Here is a 25571-nt window from a genome sequence, read left to right on the forward strand (position 1 = left end):
CAGTATTTAATAATGAATGTTATTAAATTTATGTGCTCATAGCAAATTTTTAGTGCAATTTTTAAACTACTTGAGAACAAGACTGAAATCAAGCCAAACCTATAGGATAAACATTTCAAATAAAGATATATACCATCCCAAAGACTCCCAGGTAATCAATATGTCAAGTTCAATAGTTTAATATCTCAAGTGCAAATATTAGATAAATAAACACAAAGAACTGGACATCCTTTCAAAGTAATTGTTACTCAACTTATTACAGTAATGAAATGACTTTCTTCTGATAAAGGCATTAAAAGTATTTAGCTAGCAACTTAATTTTGAAATCACATACTTTTAGTCTATCTTCAAAGCTTACTAAGTTGTTTTATTTGCTATCATGAAGCAGTATTACTTATTTTACTTAATGTTAAGTTTGATTTTAATTTTAAGACCCCATCTCCCTCATGTTCTTAAATTAATTCATACAAATCCCTGATTAATAATAAAAGAACTTGCTATCAGTATTCAAAGCCCAGCCTGAGCTGTCATGGCTGAGAGGGCAGAAATCTGCTTGGAGCAATGAGAGAACCCAACTGAATTCTTGGCGTCTCAGTCTATGAATGTGTAAGCACTTCATCTGTTCATGGAAACACAGTGTTCTGGCAAGTTGGGGGGGAAAGGAAGCTGCATGGGTAACAAATGGAAAGAGCTGGGAAGACATACTACATCAAAGAAACTAATGGCAGAAACAACACATTTTACAAGTGATCCTTTTATTTTCACAGATCCTTAACATTTTGAGGCATTTATCTCTACCTCTACTGTTCAGTGATCATTTTACAGGCTATATGGAATGACTTTTAGTACTATTTTATAAAAGAAATTGTTGCAAATCAGAGGATAATACTAGCAGGGCCAAGTGGAAATTACTTATCCTCCTTTAAATTCAGTGGTAAAAAGAACACTCTCCCAGACCTGTATGTCAACTTAACAGTTGTTGAAAAGTAGATGATGGCTCCAAGCTTTAATTCCTGTCATTAAAATGAGAACAACGTTTCCAAGGTAATGAGTGAAAATATTCTCTAAACCATTAACACACACTTTATAAAGTATTGTCATTTGTTATTTGAAAGATGTAAAATTCTAGTAGAGATAATATAGTACATACATACTATTTTCTAGTGAAAAAGTGACCCTGAAAAGTTAAGTGTGCTTCTGGTTTCTAGTTTCAGGTGTAAGGAACTTGCCATTCTATTATTACAACATGTAAAAACCTATAATGACTGAAAAATTAGCTATTTTTTTAGATCCATGAGAGAGAGGAGGACAAAGGGTAAGCTACTAAGACTGGAGAGACTGACAGGAGAAACTAGGAGGTTTTGATGTCCTCAAAAGAGTCTTATGAATGGAGACCACTAGGCAACCAGGGCTGGACAGGAAAACCTGAGTTGCAGTTGATGAACTGTGGGGGGCCTTAGTAAAGACAATTCACAGGAGATTTAATCTTGGAGGCCCCCACAATATAAGATTCACTTCCAGGAACTTGGCTCCCACAGCAGGTTCCCACAGTAAATATTGAGAGGCAGAATCCCTTTGAGCTTCTAGCAGGAGAAAAAGGAAAGAAACCATTTTGAAATACCCAGAGAACTGGAAGCACTCTGTTCTTTTACGAAGGCCTGCCTTCAGAAGGAATTAATTAACCCAAGCTTTACATGCTGGGGGTATTACCAGGGCATAACAGACCTGGAAGAGGGGAAGAATACAAGTCTCATCTATTCTAGCCAACCTCTCCCACATAAAGGGAAAAAAAATATATGAAAAATACATGTGATATGAGATTCACAACCCAAAAGCAGACATACTACAGGACCACAACAATACTTTCTTTTGCCAACATTTACCAAAGGCCTATTGATAGAAGTTATTTTTACCCAGCACACCAAACCCAGCTATCAATAAAAATTCTAAGGCATACCAAAAAACAAAAGGCACAATTTGAAGAGACAAAGCAAGCATCAGCACCAAACATGGCAGAGATGTTGAACATTATCAGGCTGGAAATTGAAAACTACAAATAATATGCAAAGGATTCTAAAGGATAAGATACACAGATTGTAAGAACAGGTAGACAGAAGAAACAAACAAAAAAATGGTAGAGATTTAAAAAAAAAACATTGTAACAGAAAAGAATGCTTCTAATTTTTTTTTTTTTTTAAATAATAGTTTATTGGGCCCTCCCTGGTGGCGCAGTGGGTTAAAGCACAGCAGTAATTAGCTAAAGCCACTTCAGCATGAGTTCAATCTCTGCCTGTCCCGGAGGAGCTACACATGGTGAGGCAGACCTCTCCTGACCCAGCCGCTGCTCCCCTCAGCAGTGTACTTCGTCAGTTGGCCTGTTCTGCTTCCCATTCTGCTCTGGTGAATCCTCTCACCACCCCTGCACCTCTGGCCTGTACCCCAGTTCTGTATGCATCAATAAAGACATATTTAACAAAAAAAGTTTATGCATCATTCTGTGTCTTTTCCATCCTGGTTGTAATCCCCATGGGCTTCCCATCACCAAATCACCCATGTGCCATCACCATAGTCCAGTGTACTTTCCTCCTCCCACCATTTTTGACTCCATTCTCCATTACACCCCTGTAAAATGTCTTGGTATATAGTTGTTCATTATTATTATTATTTTCTCCCCTGGTCCTTTATTCTCCTGCTATGAGTGAAATCATCCAGCATTTTCCCCTTTCCTTTCTGGTTTATTTCACTAAGCATGATCTTTCCCAGCTCCATCCAGGTTGCTGCAAAAGGCATGTGTTTATTTTTTTTGATTGCTGAGTAATATTCCATTATGTATATGTACCATATCTTTTTAATCCAGATCTACTATTGGGCTTTGGGTTGTTTCCATGTCTTTCCAATTGTAACTAAAGCAGCAACAAACATGGGGGTGCAGGTGTTTTTGAATCAGTGTTTTTGTGTCTTTTGGGTAGGTACCTAGGAGTGGGATTGCTGGGTCATATGGAAGCACCATCTAATTTTTTTTTTTATAAGACTAGACATAGGTAAAGAAAGAATAAGAATCTCTAAGCAATAATATATAATCCTCAGAAAAAAACAAAAAAAGCAAAGAAAACAAAGACCAAAGAAAAAAATCAGAATAGAATATCCGCACACTGCAGGACACCTACAAAAGATATAAATTATACATACTGGGAATACCAAAAGAAAGAAAAGGGAGCATAAGAAATATCTGAAACAATGTCTGAAAATCTCCCCAAATTAATGTTAGTACTAATAACCTCATGATACACCAACCAGGATAACTACCCCAAAACCTACAACAATTAACAGATGTATCATTTTCAAATCATAAATTCAAAAAGACAAATCAATTTCCAAAAGACTATTTGAATTGAAAATCAATGCTTAAACAAAAATTTAGAGTAACAAAGAAAAGATTACTTTAGACCTCTCTTTAGAAACCATACAAGATGATGTATCTTTAAAGATGTTATTGAGGTGTATGTCATGTAGTGTTTTGCCAGTATTTTCTTATAAATATTTTATGATTTCAGGTCTTGTGTCTAGTTCTTTAATCCATTTTGAGTTTTTGTGTATGGTGGGAGATAGTAATCTAGCTTCATTTTTTGTAGTTAGTAGCCCAGTTTTCCCAGCACCATTTGTTGAACAAACTTTCTTTGTTCCATTGCATAGTTTATGCTCCTTTGTCAAAGATTAGCTGTCCACAGAGCTGTGGGTTTATATCTGGGTTTTCTTTCAATTCCATTGTTCTGTATGTCTGTTCTTGTTCCAATACCATGCAGTTTTGATTATTGTAACTGTGTAGTATAGTTTAAAGTCTGGGAATGTGATACCTCCATTCCCTTTTTTCTTATTCAGCAAAAAGACAATATACAGAACAAAAAGACACCCTACTGATTGTGAGAAAATTTTTATACACAATACTAATGATAAAGAACTGACCACAAAAATATACGGAGAACTGATGAAACTCAACAAAAATAAAGTGAACAAGCCTATCAAAAAATGGGCAGAAGAGCTAAAAGGACTGTTCTCCTAAGAAGAAATACAGATGGCCAACAAGCATATGAAAATGTTCAGCCGCACTTGTAAGAAGGGAAATGCAAATCAAAACTACAATGAAATACCATCTCACACCAGTGAGAATGGCACATAGTAAAAAAACTAGCAATAACAAATGTTGGTTAGGATAAGGAGAAAAAGGAACTTTCCTGCACTGCTGGTGGGAAGGCAACTTGGTCCAACCACTATGGAAAGTTGTTTGAAGATTTCTGAAACTGCTAAAAATGGAGCTTCTATATGATCCATCAATTCTACTCCTAGGCTTCTACCCAAAGGACAAAAAATATTAATTCAAAAGGACACCCGCACCCCTATGTTTATCACTGCACTATTTACAATAGAGAAGATGTGCAATCAACCAAATGCCCAAAAATGATTGTATCAGGAAGAATTGGTACATACAATGTACCAATGGAGTATTACTCAGCAAAAAAAAAAAAAAAAATAAAAATAAAATAAAAAAAATTCATGCCATCTGCAGCAACATGAATGGAGCTGGAAGGGATCATGATTAGTGAAATAAGCCAGAAAGAAAAATACTGGATGGTTTTACTTATAGCAGGAGTGTAAGGGATCAGGGAAAAAAAAAATATATGAATTGTAATAAAGTAAAAATGAACATCAACTAACAACTATAAACCAGGGGGGGGAGAGAGGAACAGGATCAAAACTGGGGTGGGAAAAGCACATGGGTCTATGGGGATGACACATGGATGGAGTGGTGGTGGGAAGTCCACAGGGATTACAATTGAGATGAAAAAGTGTACAAAATGAAGAAAGCTGTAAACACACACACACACACACACACACACACACACACAAAGCAACCATATAAGAAAGAGTTAAAAAAAATATTTTAGGTAGTGAGAAAAAAATACTAAAATTCTGAGTCCTAAGAAAGTATCTTTCAACAGAAAAGGAGAAATGCTTTCTTAGACAAAGAAAAATTGAGGGAATTTTTGCATATAGACCTTTCTTGCAAAAAAAAAATAGTTGTTTTTAGAGATGAGAAAAATAATATAGGTAAGAAACTTGATTTTACAAAATGGGAGAACAAGTGAAGATAAAATAAAAAACTTTGCTTTTTTATTTTTCACTGTTCTAAGACACTGATTTGTTCAAAATAATAATAGCAATAATACAATCAATTATGCATGCTTAAGTATATATGTTATAAATACATTCCTTAGGTATATATGTGCAAGTATGTGTATATATGTATAAATATATGCTTATGTATGTTTAGATTTAAATGAAATGAATAGCAACAATGATAAAAGGAACAGGAAGGAGGATTTAGGATTATTTTACTATTATAAGGAACTTACAACACCTGTAAAGTGGTAAAGTGTTCTTTGAAAGTGGACTTTTAATTGTAGTAAATTTACATGGCAAACTCTAGGGCAATTACTCAAAAGGAAAATATTATTGATTGCCATGCTAAGAAGGGAGAGAAAATGAAACTGCTAAATTATAGCTATAAAAGGTGGGGAAAAAGTGAAAGACAAAAAAAGGAACAAAGAACAAAGCAACAAAAGGAAAACAATAATGATCATTATCAACAATTACCTTGAATATCCAGTGGTCTAAAATGAATTTAAAAACAGGCTTTCAGAACAGATTAAGAAATATAACTCAAATACATGTCTACAAGAAACCCACTTTATAAGACACAGATAGATTAAAAGTAAGGGGGGGGAAAAGTAAGTGGAGGGAAACAATATCATGCTAATACAAATGAAAAGAAAACAGGTATAGCAATATTAACTTCAGTCAGAGTAGAATTCAAAGTGAGGAAAGTCATCTAGCATAAAGACAGGGTTTTACATAATGGTAAAGGGTCAATTTTCTAAGAAGACAAAAAAGTCTAATGTGTACGTACCTAACAATACATCATTCATAGTGGTGGTAATGCAAAGTGGTACAGCCATTTTGGAAGACAGCTTAGCAATATTTTACAAAACTAAAACTATTCTTACCATATTATCTAGCAATCATGCTACCTGTCATTTACCCAAAAGGGTAAAACAGCTATGTACATACAAAAACCTGCACACAGATGTAGCTTTATTCATAATTGCCAAAACTTGTAAACAAACAGGAAGTCCTCCATAAATGGATTAATAAAGTGAGGTATGGGCAGAAAATGAAATCTTATTCAGCATTAAGGGGGAAATGAGCTATCAAATCATGAAAAGACATGTAAGAACTTATATGCATAGCACTAGGTCAAAAAACCCAATCTGAAAAGGCTATATACTATATGCCTCCAACAAAATGACATTCTAGAAAAGGCAAATAAAAAAACCCACAAAACGGAATGGGATCAAAAACGGTGGGGAGAGGTGGAGAGGGAAATGCACGGATTACGGTGATAGCACATGGGTGACTTGATGATGGGAAACCCGCGGGGATTATAATTGAGATGGAAAAAAAATGTGCAAAATGATGTAAAAATAAACTTTTGTAAAATAAAAAAAAGTGAAATGAATAAAAAGTTCAACAAAATACAAAAAAAAAAACCAAAAACCCCACAAAACTATAACTATGAAGAGAGTGAAAACACTAGTGGTTGAATAGGCTGAGCACACTGGGTTTTCAGGGGAGTGAAAATACCATCCACAGATACATTGTTATATATTTGTCTAAATCCATAAGTTTCACCAAGAGTGAAACTTAGTGAACCTTCATCACAACAATGAACTTTGTAGTGAAACTTCATCACAAAAAAACAATGAACTTTGTGATTGTTGGTCAATACAGATTTACTGTAGATCAAAAAAGAGAGAGAGAGAAGTATCATGTTGGTGATGCTGATAAAGGGGAAGGCTATATGCTATTAATGGGGGGAAGTTAAAAACCGTAAAGGAAATTTCTATACCTTTACCTAAATTTTACTGTAAACCTTAAACTGTTTTTAAAAAATAAGTGTTAAAAAGTGTAAGTGCTTTCTTCATTTCTTCATTATATTATCACTGTTCCTTTTTATTAATTAAGCATCAATATAGGGCCTCCAAGGTGGCATAGGAGAGTAAGTCTCAGCACAACAAATCACTCCACAGCCACTACAGCACAAGTTCTGAACCCTGGCCAAAGAGCTAACTCACATAGTGCAGCAGACCTCTCCTGTCTTGCCCGCTGCACCCCTCAGTAATGTATTTCAGTAGATCAGTCTGTTCTGCTCTCTGCTCTGTCTCTGGTGAATCCTCTTACCCTTGCACCTCTGGTCTACACCCAAGCTCTTGTATACATAAATAAATCTTTAAAAAAATAATCAATATAGTGAAAATTTGTTGAGTACTTACTATGTGTATGTTAGATATTGCTTAAATGCATTATGTAGACTAGCTCATTTAATTCTCAAAATTATCCTCAATTAGGTATTCCTATGCTCATCTCACATATTAGGAACTGTGATGCAGAATAAACTTGACAAAAGTCATAAAGTCAGGAACTGACAGTGCTAGGACTTGAACCTATGTAATCTGATTCATAGGCATTATAGTTGGCTGCTTCTATTTACTTATTCATTCCATCACTCATAAATTTATCACTTTTTTGTTGAGCACGTGGCCTATATTAAGAACTCTGATAGGAATGCTTTAAACAAGTTACCCACTCAGGAAGCTACTGGATGAAACACTCCATCATAAAAGGGAAATAAAAGCTACTGGAAGAACTATATCAAAATAGGGAAGGAAACACAATATTATGGGATGCAGAAAACAGAATCATCCAGGAAGGGAAAGAAGAGAATTCTGTACAGTTGTAAGGTGAAATCCCAAGATAATACCTATGTGATAGTCCTAGAAAGCAGCCAGTCCAGATTAGGGTGAAGAAGGAAGGAGGGTTGCACAAAGGGTGCCACTAGCAAATATGTGGGACTGATTCCCTGATGTGTCTGCACCCACTCCAAACTGTCTGTTGGGCAATTTTGAAGAAAGAATAAATGACTGGAACAGGGAAAATGTAAACACAAAAACAGGCAATTTAATCTTTCACAAGGTTTTCCTTATCCTTAAAAACATTATATTGAACGATGGCATTGTTTAGAGTTATATTAACTGTTGACTTCCTTCCCACTCTTGCCTTGCTTCCCCACATTCAGAACGGAAAGTAACTGGGGTTTGGGTTTATGGTTTGTATTGACTAAAGGAAGACAGAGTAGATGCAACACATGCCACATGCAAGCAAAACTTTAAGTGTATTTGTGTCCAACTGTATGTTCTCCCCCAGATAGTACCTATCCAATGAGACTGGATCTCAGAATAAGAAGACGCATAAAATCAAGATGAACTGAATCCAAACAAGGTTAGCAGTTGTCAAGTGACCCAAATATTTTTGAAATAATAGCATAATAAATGTTGGTTTCACTGAAATTTGGGGATTGCTTTTTGCTGCATCAAAAGCTGACTAATACACATTGTACACCCCATTGCTTGGCATTTGAACATAGTTTACATGGCCATAATAATATAATTGGATAATACTTATATTACATCATTAATTATTATATAACAACCTAAAAATAAAAATATTAATTTAATAAAGTTAAAAGGCTAAAACTGGGGCCTCCTTGGTGGTGCAGGGGTTAAAGTCTTAGGATTTCAAGCTATTGCTGCCCACTGTGACATGAGTTCAATCCCTGGCCAGGAAGCTGATCCACATGGCCAGCAGACCTCTCCTGTCTCTCTCGCATATATCAGTAGATCTGCCCGTTCTGCTCCCCACACTTCTCTGTGAATTCTCTCACTTCTCACCTCTGGCCTGTAACCCAATTCCTGTATGTATAAATAAATAAAAATAAATCTTTTATAAAAATAGAAAGCTAAAACTAAAAGCTGTGTGTATTATGTTAGAGTGGTAGGAAAAGTGGGGAAGATGGGTAAACTAACTAAACCCTCACATAATAAAGAAGAAAATCAGTAGTATCCAAAGTTAGAAAATCAAGAAACAGAAGTGTGTTATTCAGAATTATGTGGGTAAATTACAAAAGCAATGGATTAAAGAATTGAAAACTTTTATCCTGAGGGAGCTAAAGTAAAATGTGAAAAGGATGCTAGTAAGGAGTACTCTTTAAGAGTTACAGCACAATTTCATCTTCTTTCAACTATTCACATGTTGATATTTAATTTTATAAAATCTTAACTTGGGAGTACAAAAATAAAAACAATAAAGTCAAAAGGGAAGTAATCATGCCTGTTTTACTTTTCAAAATGACTTCTGATCCTGTGAGAGGCAAAAAAGAGACCCCTAGTTGGAATCAGAAGACCTGGTTTCATTATTTTACAATCTGGCTTCTACTTTGCTCTAGTCACATCTTTCTTAGCTCTGTTTCATGTTATTGTGGAGAACAAACAATACTGCTGATCTATCTTTACTGGCTTTACATTTTCAGTTTCAGGTATTACTGAGAATATGAAGGGAAGATGTCAAAAAGTAAGACAGTATTTAGGGCTTAACAGTATAGAGTGCTCTAGTTAGTACATAAGTTGACTATCTACACATTATCTATGACCACCCTCACTGCAAGTCCTCTTCCCCCAAATTGTCACTGTTTAGTTCTTTCAGTCCTGGTTCTAATATGGATAAAAGATTAACAATGAACTAGTAAATCTGTTTTTCAGCATTTATAATTCAGGGACAGTTTAAAGTTCAACATATGTATAGTTTTATTTGTAATATAACAAAAAAGTACTATTTGTATAAGACATTATAGATTTATTATAATTCACACAACTTTCTAGAATATATTAAGCAAAAGATAACATTTGTTTAATATAAGAGAGGACACTAAAGTGACTGATTAATATTTTTATAGTATTTATTGATTTCACTGATGTTAACAGTTTTTCCCTTTATCATAAACAGATAGCAGTTACTTGTCTGCTAAAAATTTTAGCTAGTTGGCCCTCCCTGATGGCACAGAGGGTTAAAGCACTGCACTAAGAAGCTAAAGCCACTTCCGCATGAGTTCGATCCCCGCCTGCCCTGGAGGTGACCCACATAGCACAGCAGACCTCTCCTGACCCGCCCTCTGCTCCCCTCAGCAGTGTACTTCGTAGATCTGCCTGTTCTGCTCCCCACTCTGTCTCTGGTGAATCCTCTTACCCTCCGCATCTCTGGCCTGTACCCCAGTTCTATATAAATAAATAAATAAATCTTAAAAAAAAAATTTAGCTAGTGACTTCTACAATATGGATAGAAAAATGTTAGATAAGACACAGAAAGACTCTTGTATGATACCATCTCATACTGAGATCTTGTTATACTCTTAACCATATTGAACTTTGAGTTGTTGTCCACAGGCCTCCATTTAATAAAAGGCACTGGAGCAGAACAACGAAGAATAAGAAAATATGTAACAGGACATATTTTTCATACCTCTTCATCTTTCACATTCACATCCACATTTTTCGATTTGATGGCTTTAGTTACATGGTCAATGTTGTTTTCCCTGCAGTAATCAAATATGTTTTTATCTTCTTCCCTAATTAAAGTTAAAAAAAAAAGTGTTTATCTTACTGGGCAATACATAAAAGTTACATATTTCAACACAATTCCTTTACTACTAACAACCAATAGAAACATGTGTTTTTTATAAAGAATTTTACATGAACAATAAAGGATTTTCAATAAGACATAAATTACCCAAACTCTGAAAACTAAAGTTCCTAGCAAAATAATTGTAAGTTCTCCTGCTTCAATAAGTTACACCAGTAAACTAATATAACATCTTGAAGTACATTTCTCTGTCCTCCTTCTTCTTTTCAGTTACTGGCACATATTTCCTTTGATTCAGAATTTTCAATTTTAGCACCTGCATACAGTAAGATGGCAGTTTGGGGTATCTCATTTATATTGTCTATAAAGTATCAAAAAGTCATGACACAGTTTACTACTTGTACTACAGGATATGAATAAGTATACAGTCACACACACACACACATTATTTTGTAAAAGGAAAGATAATTAGAAAAAAAGAGCATCGCAAAAATCAGAAATCCTTCCTGAGATAATAAAAGCAAAGACTGGGAACAAAAACTGGGGACCATACTAGTGCCCAGCACTGTTCTAAGCATACTACGTATAATAATTTATATATCCCATCTTTATACTTTATAGTTAAAGAAATGGATAGGGAAAGATTATATGACCCTTCAAATGGCACTGCTTTTATCAGACATAACAAGAGCTAGCATTCACTCAGATCAACTCAATTGCTATAGTATATTTTTCTATTCAATCAGCCTATAGCTTGAGACTAGTCAGCTATATTCTATTACAGAATCTAATACAGTTCTTAATATGAGATTGATGAATTATCTAAAATGGTATGTAGACTTTTCTGTGCAAATACTTGTGCCTTTTTTCTGAATGTATTGTGTGTACTTTTGAGGGGGTGGGGAATGGCTTCAGTGAGATTCTCAAAAGGGTCACTGACTGCAAAATCAATAACTTAGAATATTAATAATGGAAATGTCCTATTCTGGACAGGCATACAAGAAAACAAGTAGAGTTCCAAAAATTTTAACTAATATGTTTTAAAACCTGCAAGGTTTGGCCCTCCCTGGTGGCACAGCAGGTTAAAGCACTGCACAAAGAAGCTTAATCCACTTCTGCATGAGTTCGATCCCCGCCTGCCCTGGAGGTGACCACATGGCTTGGCAGCCCTCTCCTGCCTGCCGGCTGCTCCCCTCAGCAGTGTACTTTGTCAATCTGCCTGTTCTGCTCCCCACTCTGTCTCTGGTGAAGCTCTCACCCTCCGCATCTCTGGCCTGTACCCAGTTCTGTATGAAAAAATAAATAAATCTTAAAAAAAAAAACAAAAAACTGCAAGGTTGGAGCTTCTATTTATCAGAAATTAAATATTAAATCACCTGGTCACAGGAATCCTACTGTCTTAAGTCAATTTAAATACCTATAAATGCTCTATAAAAAGTTATTCTCAACCAGAGTTAATTATCTTGAACTACAGTGCTTTGGCATTAACCACCTAAATATTTTCTTAAGCATTTGACATATTTAATTGCACATCTAGTACAAACATGGCACAGAGCAAGATTCTACTGATACAGAAACAAGACTAAGCAAGAAACTCTACATTCAACACAGTACAGCTACAGTGATTCAATATGCACAGCATTAACATGAGTCTGATTTAAGCTGGAGAAAATAAAGTTTCAAGAAAGGAATAAAGTTTAAAGGAATATATGGCCTTTTGAAAATCTGTTTTGTATAAGAAAAAATGCTCTTCTAGATCACTTGATCTGAAAGAATATAAGAAGAAGTCTGAGGTCAAATCCACAGAAAGTAGAAGTCTGACTTTTAAAATTAAGGCCATGCCATGGGATACAAATTGTATAGCAATGATCAGACCACCTCTTAGGTGGACCAGCTGAGAGCTGGTGATGAAAAACACAATGATATGAGCTCCCCCATCTCTCTCAAATGATTGGCAAGGCTAACAGTTTTCAGATATTCTACGGACTGGGAGAAAATTTTTGTACTGAAAAGGGACTGATCACAAATATATACAAAGAACTCAAATGACTCAACAAAAACACAGTGAACAATGCAGTCATAAAATGAACAGAAGAACTTAAAAAGACTTCTCCAATAGGAAATGCAAATGGCCAACAAGCATATGAAAAAATGTTCAACATCCCTCATAATCAGGGAACTGAAAATCAAAACCACGAGATATTATTATCTTACACCAGTAAGAATGGTACATATTTAAAAAGCTAGCAACAAAAAATGTTGTAAGGATGCGGTGAAAAAGGAGCTCTCCTACACTGCTGGTGGGAATGCACTATGGAAAGCTATGTAAAGGTTCCTCATACTACTGAAATATACCACAGAACCCAGCAATTCTATCCAAAGGGCACAAAAACACTAATTCAAAAGAACACCTATGCTGCTATGTTTATTACAGCACTATTTATAATTCGTAAGAATTAGTAACAACACAAATGCCCCAAAATAGATGACTGGATCAAGAAGATATGGTATATATACACAATGGAATACTATTCAGTAACCAAAAAGGATTGACTAATACCATTTACAGCAACATGGATGAAGCTAGAAGGGATTATGCTCAGTGAAATAAGTCAGAAGGAAAAAGAAAAATATCAGTTGGAGGAATATACGAGACCCAAATAAGGCGTTAGGGGAAAAAACAGTAACAATAAAAAGCATAACAAAACCAAAGTAAACAAACAACTATAAATCAGAGATTCTGCAGGATAGGAGGAGGAAGGGGATTAAAATGAGAGTGGGAAGAACACAAGGTACTATGGTGATAGTGCACAGGTGAACTGGCAGTGTAAATTCTATGGGGATTACACCTGAGAGGAGAAAGCAAGCATTGTTAAAAAAAATGAATAATGGGGTCCTCCCTGGTGGTGCAGCGGGTTAAAGCACAGCACTGAGAAACTAAAGCCACTTCAGCATGAGTTCAATCCCCTCCCCAAAGGTGATCTACATGGCACGGCTGAACTCTCCTGATCCACCTGCTGCTCCTTTGAGCATTGTACTTCATCGATCTGCCTGTTTGCTCCCCACTCTGTCTCTGGTGAATCCTCTCACTGCCCCTGCACCTCTGGCCTTTACCTCAGCTTTGTATGAATAAGTAAATCTTTAAGAAAAAAGAACAATGATATAAAATCTATGTAAGGAAATTATGTAATAAATAAAGTAAATGAAGGGGAAAAGAAACGGATAAAAAATAAAATTAAGACCACATTAGCTATAGTTAACTATCATCAAAAGCACTATTTCTAGGAAAAGGGGTATTTAGAATTCCAACTTGGGATATAAGTGACCTATTTTCCTCCAATCCAATACCAAAGAACCCTCTAATTCAACTGTGAGAAAGAGGACAGACAGTGTCCTTTAAGTCACAACAACAATAACAAAAACCTTCTTTTGAATTTGAAAATAACAGGGGAGTACTTGGTGGGATACAGAAAGGAAATTCTTAGGATATGTTGCCAATGTGCGATGATATATAAATCATTATTCCTAGATAACAGAACCTTCTGAGTAGTCCCTCTTCCTAAATCCAACTTCCAAATGTGTGTGTGTGTATAAATAGTAATAAGCAATTAAAAAAATCATATTTCTTAATACAGTTTCAATATTCTTCTTATGTATATCATATGCATCTTTTTTTTTGATATGTGAATTTTTTGGAGACAAGAAGGCATTTTTTCACCTGAATATCTGTTTTACCACTTGTAGTTTATTATCACTAAGTATGTTAGGCACAGAAAGGCATTTTTACAATACTTGGAGGTGGAGGTCATAATTTAAATATAAAAAAGAAATTCAGTAAAATCACCACCAATGTGCTACAAAACTGAGTAATATTTTTAAAATGCAATGATACTCTTAGTCTTTTAACTGTTACTTTCATTTTACACAATGCAACCAAGCTGTCTTTATGCAATGTCACCACCTACTGGTGAAATTGGAAAAACATCTGGAGCAACATCTTGTCGCCTAACTAGATAAAATACACAAGTAAAACTTTTCGCTGTAGCTCTGGTTAATACAGTCGCCCATAGAAACTCTCTCTCTCCTTATTTTAAATGAAATGTGTGAACAAATTCAACCATTACCAACATAGCAGAGATTTAAGTAAATGTCAGGGCCTTCCATGTCTTTTCATTTTATCTTCTTTTCTTTCACAATTCTTACCTAGCTATCTTTCTTTTCTTCTTTGTTGAATGAGAGAAAATGATCATATCCATTCTCCATGAGGGAGTACGAGCAAATACTTGTAATATTATGCTCAAGGATGTCCATATTACCCTAATACTACATATAGAAAGTGTCTCTTCGAATTACTCCAATTTTTCTGAAATGGCTAGAAAATACACACACACTTAAAAAGAAAACAAAAACACCTGACTTTTTTTGAATTCTTTAAAAAATAGAAGGACAGGGCCCTCCCTGGTGGCACAATGGATTAAAGAGCAGCACTGTGAAGCTATCCATCACCACTGCAGCATGAGTTTGATCTCCAGCCAGGATGGTGAACCACATGGCGAGCAGACTTCGGTCTAGTCCACTGATCCCCTCAGCAATGTGTTTCAGTCAGTCTACCTGTTCTGTTCCCTACTCTGTCTCTGGTGAATCCTCTCACCCCCTGCACCTCTGGCTTGTTCCCCAATTCTTGTATGCGTCAATAAGTCTTTTTTAAAAAGTTAAAAAAACCATACCTATTGAATGAGCTAAAAAATCTGTTTAATGGAGAAATTCATGTATTTATCAAGCAACTGGCAACTACATTTAAAAACAGTGTTCCAGTGAACAATGAAAAGGTATATACTGAATGAATGAAATCACAAAGTAAGGTAATACCTACACAAATATGAACAGATGCCAATTTTACTGTTTCTTTTTTATATTTAAATTGTGACTTCCACTTCCAAGTATTTTAACAATATTTTTCTATGCCAATGACTCATCAAAATAAGTAATACATATACCTGTGAGCTCTGAGGATGTACAAAGACCTTTATGGAAATTTTTAATGAATCAGTTTCAGCTCCTCAACTTCTAAACAAGTATTTCTTATTTCTTAAAGTGGCAGACATGAAAAGGTTCCTGTGATAAAAATTTTATCCTCCTCCTCCTCTTCAACATTCCCTCTGTTCAAGCATCCTCCTCCAAGTTTAGACAAGAAAGGCATATATCTCAATCCTTGTTACACTATACTTCTAGAGAATTTTTTTTTAAGATTTATTTATTCATACAGAACTGGGGTACAGACCAGAGATGTGGAGGGTGATAGGATTCACCAGAGACAGAGTAGGGTACAGAACAGGCAGATCGACGAAGTACACTGCTGAGGGGAGCAGCGGGCAGGTTCAGGAGAGGTCTGCCACGGCATGTGGTCACCTCTGGGGCAGGCAGGAATCGAACTCATGCAGAAGCAGCTTTAAATTCTCAGTGCTGTGCTTTAACCCGCTGCACCACCACGGAGGGCCTACTTCTAGAGAATTTTACTAAGGTTTTACTAAGACTATACTTCTAGAGAATTTTACCAGAGAATTTTACTAAGATTTAGCAAATGACTATAAATTAAACCTGTTACCCTTGTTTAAATGCACCTTTTTTTTTTAAAGATTTATTTATTTATTCATACAGAACTGGGGTACAGGCCAGATATGTGGAGGGTGACAGGATTCACCAGAGACAGAGTAGGGAGCAGAAAAGGCAGAATGACGAAGTACACTGCTGAGGGGAGCAGCGGGCGGGTCAGGAGAGGTCTGCCAGCCATGTGGTCACCTCCCGGGCAGGCGGGGATCAGGGCAGGCGGGGATCGAACTCATGCAGAAATGGCTTAAGCTTCTTAGTGCAGTGCTTTAACCCGCTGCGCCAGCAGGGAGTGCCCAATTATTTAAACTTTTAAATAAAAATTGTAGATATCTTTAAAAAAATACAAAAAATTGTAGATATCTTTAAAAAATACAAAAATACAAAATATCTTCAAATATTCTGCTAGGGACTGCATTAGCAAAAAGGTTTTTTTTTTTTTTAAAGATTTATTTATTTATTTATTCATACAGAACTGGGGTACAGGCCAGAGATGCGGAGGGTGAGAGAATTTACCAGGGACAGAGTTGGGAGCAGAACAGGCAGATTGACAAGTACACTGCTGAGGGGAGCAGCGGGTGGGTCAGGAGAGGTCTGCCTCGCCATGTGGATCTCCTCCAGGGCAGGGAGGGATTGAACTCATGCAGAAGTGGCTTAAGCTTCTTAGTGAAGTGCTTTAACCCGCTGCACCACCAGGGAGGGCCCAAAAAGGTTGTTTTTAATAATTAATTTTCTTACATTGTTGCTAACTTTTGGACACCGTTTGATTTTTCCCATCAGGTATCACCCCCATTGTTCTCCTACTATAGTACATCATACTATAGCACCATGGTGCATCTCCACAGTCCCTTAAACTCTTCCCTTCCCTATTTCAATCCTTTTCCTCCATTTCCTCAGATCTATGATCAGCTGGGGAAAAGTTTTCTCTAATATCACTGTAAAACTTGATATTCTGTTAAGGAGAGGCCTAAAACAAGAAGTAGGTTCTATGGCATATGCCAAAGAAGACGTTATAGGAAAATTGAAATTACAGCCTAGTCTTTTGAAGGATGAACTGACACTAGCTAGGCTATTGAAGGATTCTGCAGAATTTAAAAAAAATGAAAATGACCAACAAAGAGAATTGTTCAGGGAAATGCAAGCAATTGTCATGGCAGGACGTTGGGAGATAGTGTTAAAGGGATACATGGAATAACAGTTCTTAAAGAGCCTGGCAAACTGCAAGTAATGTAAACAACAAAATACTTATTCACCTTTAAAACTTGGAGCAAATGTAAATAATAAGGCTACACTCTTTAAACTAAATAAACTACAATATCTCCTGAGTAGATTGAAGATCTTTTTGACTTGGACAATAAGCTTAACATCTCTTCAAAAAAACAGAGATATGACTTGATTAAAAAGATGTGATACACACAATGGAATAATACTCAGCAATCAAAAATATAAACTCATGCCTTTTGCAGCAACATGGATGGAGCTGGCAGGGATCATGCTTAGTGAAATAAGCTAGAAAATAAAAGTATTGGATGGTTTCACTCATAGCAGGCGTATAAAGGACTGGTGTGTGTGTGTGGGGGGATATACTGAACAACTATATACCAGAAACATTTTATGGGGGTGGAGTGGGGAATGGGATCAAAAACGAGGTGTGTGTGTGTAGGGAGGAAGTGAACTGGACTGTGGTGATGGTCCAGGGGTGATTTGGTGATGGGAAGCCCAAGGGGATTACAATCGATATGGAAAAGGCACAAAATGATGTAAAAATAAACTATTACATTATTTTAAAAAATAAAAACAAAACAAAGAGACAACTATCAGTAGGAAAATGTTTGGCAACGAACCAGGGGAATGTAAGTAAGGAGTATGTTAATGACACCAATTTTGAATGCTGACCAAAAGAAAAGGTTAAAAAAAAAATGCCCTCTGAGGTTTTCCATGTTGGAAGAAATTTTTTTCAAGCAGTCTCATTAGGACTTTGGCTGAAACAGTGCTCAAAATGATACACCTTCTCTTTATTTACATGTCCAAAAATGGTGATTTCACTTTCTAAGTTGCTCAATACTCAGAAAAAGGGTACCCAGGATACCTAAGCACTTGAAGCAGTAAAAGAAATGAGCCCTTTTGTTAAATAATCATAAATTTTAAATAAATTTTATTATCTAAAGCCTGTTCATCTATGCATCCTTTTTTCTAAATCTTTATGGTTGAAGAATGGACCTTAGTCTATAGTAAATAAATTCACCAGAAAATGCCACTCTGTGAAACTCCTTAGGAGCCAGTAGTTCTCGAATAAAAGTCTGCACATCATCATACAAAGTTCAATAAGCACAGCTGGTGGAAGTTATGTCTTTGTAGGAATTTAAGCTTCTAACATTTTTATGGATGTATGGCCAATAAATATGGAAATAATAAGGCTACACTCTTAAAACTAAACTAAACTAAACATAAATATGGAAGTTGTCTGAAGAGTACATAAATAGTTGTTATTCAGTCTAAATACAATATTAGGAAACAATGGTGCCACTTCACTGTCCCATTTGACTATAATTTCCATTCTATTGTATATGTCAAATGCAAGGTGCTAATACTGACACTTTTTTCCATATATATATATATATATATAATATATATATATATATCTTCATATAGCCTTTTATATATATAGATATAAAATCTGTTTTACATATATACATATACATTCAGTGACTAAACCATCAAAATCTTAGAAGTGGAGATAAAGCACCTAAAAATTCAGATACTCTATTTTTTTTTAAAGATTTATTTATTTATACATACAGAACTAGGGTACAGGCCAGAGGCTCAGGGGCGGTGAGAGGCTTCAACAGAGACAGAGTGGGGAACAGAACAGGCAGATTGACGAAGTACACTGCTGAGGGGAGCAGCGGGCGGGCCAGGAGAGGTCTGCCACGCCATGTGGTCACCTCCGGGGCAGGCGGGAATCGAACTCATGCAGAAGTGGCTTAAGCTTCTTAGTGCAGTGCTTTAACCCGCTGCGCCACCAGGGAGGGCCCAAGATACTCTATTTCTTTAAAAAAATGTTTTAATTATAAATGTAAAAAATTATAAAAGCAGATTTTAATTTAACTAACAGCTGCTGCTCCCTTTAAAGAAGAACATGTTCTTACTCAAAGATTTATAGTGAATCTGATATGAGATTTCTCTACAAGGAGCAAAATAAGTCAACTCTGAACTCAATGATTAAATGGTCATCTTACTTGTGCTATTTTAATACATAGAATATTCCCACTTTTAATTAGTTTAATTAAAACTTTAGATGTTATTTCATCTTATAAGAGCCACACTCTTATCCAAAACCAACATGAGAGTTTATACTATATACCCCATGTAAAAACTTGCAATTGGCACTGTATGTCTGAAACACCCTTGATCAAAAGCCCTAGAGGGGGCAAAACACTGCTTGGGAGTAATTATGCTCAGAAAGGCCAAAAGTCAGATCAAAGTATTTAAGAAAGTACTTTTTTGTTACTTGTTGTATTGTTATTAAAATAGCTCTTAAAATCCTAGATGACAAAAAGACTATACCACATATCCTTGACAGTAAAACAATTTTTAAAAGCATTTAAAAATATTTGATAGCACTTATAATCAACAGCACATCTTACAATTAATCGCATTTTCCTCATAACTATTTAAATATTGTTCTTAAAACTAATGGTATTACAGAATGATAAAGTAAGCAAACAGCACCTAATATGAATGACTGACAGAATTAACAACTACTGAATCACAATCCTCCCATTCAATCTGCTACTGTTGTCTAAAACTGGTTTCAGACAGTTATAGGAAATAATCAGTTAGTTCCTTATTCCTGTTATGTGATAGTGCAGCATCCTCTTTCACTAAAATTTTTAGAGTGGATTTTATGTGCAAGTGTACTTAGTTCTAGAATCAGAAGAGTCTTAAAGCATCTAGTGAAAGTTATATTTATTATCTTATTTAATTGCTATGGGTCCCTTTCAAAAAAAAATCATTTATATATTAACATTTTTCTCCCATTTATTTCAAGCAAGTAATGAAAAAGGAAAGATTAATGCCCTAGGTAATTCCTTTAGATAACTAGTCATTATACTAGAAAAGCTATTTAACCATGATTTACAAAAATACCAGTTACTAAAAATGTATTCTCACCTCTTAAAATCTGTTTAACTCTTAAAAAAGTTGATCATAAAGTTTTGATCTTTTTAATGCCTATTTAAAAAAAAAATAGTTCATTTGTGATCAATCCCTAGAAAACAAGTGACCACATCAGAAAAATCTATAGAATTCTTTTGCTAACAGGCTCTACAGAGCTAAGTCACATTCTCAACCATTAAGGTAGGTCTAAAATCAATAAAAACAATTAATCCAAAGGCAATCTTATGATCAGTATATTGATAAACAAAAGACTACAGTCCCTAATTTTATCACTGAAGCACGCTTTCAAAACCACTAGATGAGTAAGAATTCTAATTTAAAATTCAAAACTGAAGATATTCATTACATATATGTGTATCAATTTCAATTTCATTAACTGGTGATAACAATGATTACTCAAACATCTCAGGAACAGTGTACTATAGCAAGAAAGAACAAAGTCATTAACCATGTGACCTTAGGCAAGTAACCTAACTTCTGAGTCTCACTTGCCTCATCTGGAGGAATTAATAATACCAACTTCTCAGACTTATTCTGAAAATTAAGTGAAATAATGTACATAACATATATAGTTACTAGCAAATATAATGTGGTTAATAAACTGTTAGCTGATATTATTGTTACCTTAAGAAGTCATGTAAATTGAGGGTCATTTCCTCATACACTTAACTATAGCACTGTCAATTCATCTAAAACATTAATTAAGCTTTCAAAGAAAAAAAAATAAGTGAGTGTGGGTAGAGCAAAAGAAACTAGGGGAAAAGGGAAAGGTAACATTAGGTGAGTTGGTAGGGGGCACTGTAAGATGTGTTAAGTAAGGATTTAAAACTTTATACTAAGTGGCCTGGAGAATCATTAAAGGGCTTAAATGATGAGATGTAAGTTATAAATCTGGGAAGGAGACTGTCTAGGAAGTAAGGAATCCATAGTGTCCTATGGTGCTCTGATTAAGAGACGATGTGAGTTTAGATCAGTAATGGTAATGCAAATGACACTGTTGCCTTTAGTGGCAATAATGACTAGTAGATGAATCTGGATTAATTTTAGAATGCAGGAAACAAAATTTCTGGTATGTTAGAGATGAGAAAGACAGATAATAGACCAATGACATACCGGACTGAGAACATACTTCACAAAAAATATTGTTAAAAATACTTACCTATTGTACATATAACATTTTATATTAGATAAAAAATTCAAAATAAAACCATGTAATTAATGCAATAATGTCTTTCATACACATAATTCAAGCTTCAATCAAATCTAAGTATTTATTAATATATATATATATTGCTAATGTAATCAGGAAAGTCCTCACAAATTGAAAAGTAATGAATAGAATGAACCAAAATTGGTTGCTTCTAGCACTATAGAATAACTGCTAATAGTTAAATGAGAATTTTAAAAAAATGACTCTATTACACAGTATTAACATCTCTGCGAACACTTTTAGAATCCATGAAGCATTAAAAGTAGATATTTATATTGTTTAAAATACATATACCACCTTTCATTAAAATGGACATGGCATACCTGTGACTATATTATCTTCATACGGGTTCAAATATACACACTAAACATAACACTACACATACAATGAATTTTGTAAAGATGTCTGCCTACCATTTTATAGGTACTACATATTGACAATATTAGAGAGAATGTGAGGACTAGATGGGATAGACAGAAAAAAGGAAACAAAGTGTGAAAGTGATAAAGGGGGAAAGAAAAAAGAAGAATGGAAGAGAAGATGATGGTTTTAGCTGATGAAGGACCTCTTGTTCAGAAAGGGCTGGTGATCTACACACAGCTGGATGTGCCTTGTATGCCTGGTTGGCATCATGACATTGGCACACAGGAGCTAAAAATAAAGCACGTAAGAAAAGGGCAAATATGAGAGCCAGGAGACTCTTACAACAGTTACTGTTTATGTCAAGACCTGCTAGCCCCAAGGGGCCCATTTTCACATAATCTATAATTATCTCTTCGCTTTAATCGCCTTGTCATTCCTGAGGCTCTCATGGGTACTGGAAGAGGAAAAGCTCATTAACTAAACCTTTTCTCCTCTCTCCAGCCACCCATGGCTTTTAATTGCTTGCTGTGTTATTATCTAGGAGTGCAACTGGGATCATTTTCATAAGAAAGGGAGGTAGAGAAGAGGAAGGGAGCCATGAGTCCCTAAGGTCTGCACCACAGACAAACCTTTGCTTTCTCAATTATTTATGCCAGCTGAGGTTTTACAGGCTGAATAAATCCATAACTCAAGTTCATTCTGAGCAGTCAGATTCTCAAGGGGGAGTTGTCCACTTGCCTATACACACGTGTGTAGTCCTCAAAGAATAACCAGAATGTAACAAGACATATGTCATCCAATTTATCACCTATCACCAAAGTGTTAACACAATGTTGATCATAGGCAACATGGTGAAATAAGGAAGGATTTTGCTACCACCAACCAAACAGATGGAAGGAAGCAAGGTAATCATTTTGGTGCCATGGACAGTCTGATAATGGGACAGAAGTGTCCCAGAATGACCTTAGTCTGCCACAAGCATAAAAATCTGAATATTCATTTTTAAAATGAAAAAAAAAAATATATACCCTTGATGCTTTAGTTTTAAATACATTTGCTAAAAATAGCAATTTGGAGCTTTTAATAAACAAATAGGATTTTATACATTCTGATTTTCTAAGTCACAATAAAATCATCTATGTTGTAGTTTCCTCCAATTACATCTCTCTCAGGGATAATTTAGTACAATTTATGTGTAAGTAACAGATTTTTAAGCTATTTTCATTCTAGTTCTCTAATTTTTACAAACATTACAAAATTAAAACAAAATAACCAATTCATTCTAGTTTTTTTATGAGTATTCTCCCATTTTAAAATCAGGACTAGAGAGCAACCAATGAAAGATATTTTAAAAATCTAATATTGCTTAAAAATTGAAACTTTATAAGTCAACGATGAAAACATATCTTTAAAATTCTACAGGCTTTTGTGTCTGGCCACAGCAGTGACCTCTGGTATTTTCTGCCAAAACAGTTCATTTGTCTCATAGAACAACTAATCAATTCCATAGCCCATCAATCATTTTAGTTGTATACTGGTTGGGTCTTAGAGAAGGTCCAGATGGCTGCTTGTGTAAGTGGGATTAATAAAATTCTGATAGATTACATAGCATCAAACTACAAAACATAACAGGGAAGACCAAAGCTTTTTGCGGGGTGGGATGGATACCAACATGCTTCATTTACTACATTTTTAATTCTTGCTCTAATTTCTCAAAGTATATGCCAACTTACAGATAAAATCTTTTAAATATACAAGTCACTAAAAGTGATTTCTTGTTAAGAGAGTCAGTGTGTGTAGCACAGAACCAATGAAATTATGGTAAAGCCCTATGCTTGTTCACCAGAGCTTTTTCTTCCAGTCTACAGTATAAGTGAAACACAAAAGATCTCAATACTGGAGTGTTTTGAGTCACAAAAGTTCTACTCTCTTGATTCTGCATTTCCAAACACCTACCTAACAGAGACTCTTCCTTCCCTGTGATTAAGTTTCTGTTGTCAAAACAACTTGTACCTAACTCTATAACCAGACTTTAGCTCCTAACAACAGCACCTGCTTTGCTTTTGCTCTGTAGGTGTTCTATGCTGAGTAACAATATAAGCAAAGGCTAGCAGTTACATAGAAACTTGTTTTGTGCCAGATATTTTTCTAGTATGCTCCTGTATAGGAATTCGCATAATTTACATGTGTACTGCAATCATCCCCTTTTACAGATAGGTAACTTGTTCATGGTCACAAAGCCAGTAAGTGGTGGAATCAGCAGCATTTGAATGTCAGCAGTTTGGCTCCATGATTTTTGTACTTAATTAGTTTTACACAACATTCCCTTCATTATACTACAGAAAAACTAGCTTCAGAGTGAGAAACTGGTGTCAGGACTTTGTAATAAAGACATAGAGATAAATGCCTATGACTCTGTCACTTTCTGTGACAGAGTAGAAATAAAGGTCAGAACCAACACAGGTAGGAAGCAAGTCCAGAACTGGCCCAGTGGTGATGGCTCAAGAACATTTACAATAAAACTAAAAAGAACCTTTAGCTTCCCATCCACTTGTATATTCCCCTTTAGCTTCACATCAGTCAGGAAAGCTACCATAGCCATGAAAGGCAACCATATTAAATTGGCTTATTAGATACGGATTTTCCTTATTGTTATAAATGTGAAAAAAATCTAGAAGTTATATACCGAAATATTCAAAATGAACCTTCAATATACAGTATTTTTTCCTTAAAAAAAAAAAAAAATCTTCTATAGAAGAAACCTTTTCCTTTTTTCCAAGTCTATCTTTGATGTTTTGAAAACTCTAAAACCCATGGTTTCTTTTATATCTGTTGAACATTAAGAATCTGCAAATAACTGCAACTGACACACAACTTAATCTTGGGGGGGAGAACACTACACTACAAGTCACCAAAGTGTAAACAAAGTTTGATTACATATATCTGAGCAAAGAGCGTGTTCTCCTTGTTACAGTTGCATTCTTATACTTAAGAAAGAACATGAGTATATCTGGTCCTTCCCTGGAATAACTTAACATTAGAGTATGTAGTAACTTTTTTTTTTACCCTGATCTTGTTTGTTATATTGTAATCTGTTACATTATAAAATGAATTCTCTTATATAAAACTATGACTAGCTGCTATGACTTCTGATCTGCCATAGCAGTGACAAATTTACTGTTAAATTCTGCTCTCTGCTTTATGGAAGAAATACTAGGTAAATCAATGTAAGCAACAGTCACTTAACGAACAGCTTACAATTATCAACTCCTTTAAGGAAGCAGCTGTTTATACCTTCAAAAGTCTGGACACTTTTACTAGATACCTCCTAAGTCCTGGGAACTCCTTCGGATACTGAAAAAAGAGAGACAGAATAGAGAAATACATAAAATATGACCCTTGCTCTCCAAAAACTACAATTTTAATGAAAGGATAAAGTTATTTTTTTAAAAAAGGAACAATTCAATAGGGTGCAATATCATAAATTCTGTAACAGAAATACAAAGAAAGAATTATAGAAAAAAAATGACTAAGCTTTCCCATCACCTAGAAAAATAACTAACTGACTTGAATACTTAATAAACTTAGCAGGATTAAAGCTCATTTTTCCTTTTTTTTTTTTTTT

At 35.1% G+C, this 25571-nt stretch overlaps 1 protein-coding gene across 2 annotated transcripts in view; it reads right to left on the minus strand.

Moving 5' to 3' along the window:
* The window catches only part of ACBD6 (acyl-CoA binding domain containing 6), a 157715-nt gene that overhangs the window by 74223 nt on the left and 57921 nt on the right, over nt 1-25571 (minus strand). For both annotated transcript variants that reach the window (XM_004688535.2, XM_012728836.1), the window contains exon 5: nt 10468-10573. In XM_004688535.2, coding sequence (XP_004688592.1) covers nt 10468-10573 — 106 coding nt within the window. The remainder of the gene's footprint in view (nt 1-10467; nt 10574-25571) is intronic.

This window comes from Condylura cristata, unplaced genomic scaffold (assembly GCF_000260355.1).
Source record: "Condylura cristata isolate star-nosed mole 26May11 unplaced genomic scaffold, ConCri1.0 scaffold00024, whole genome shotgun sequence".
NCBI lineage: Eukaryota > Metazoa > Chordata > Mammalia > Eulipotyphla > Talpidae > Condylura > Condylura cristata.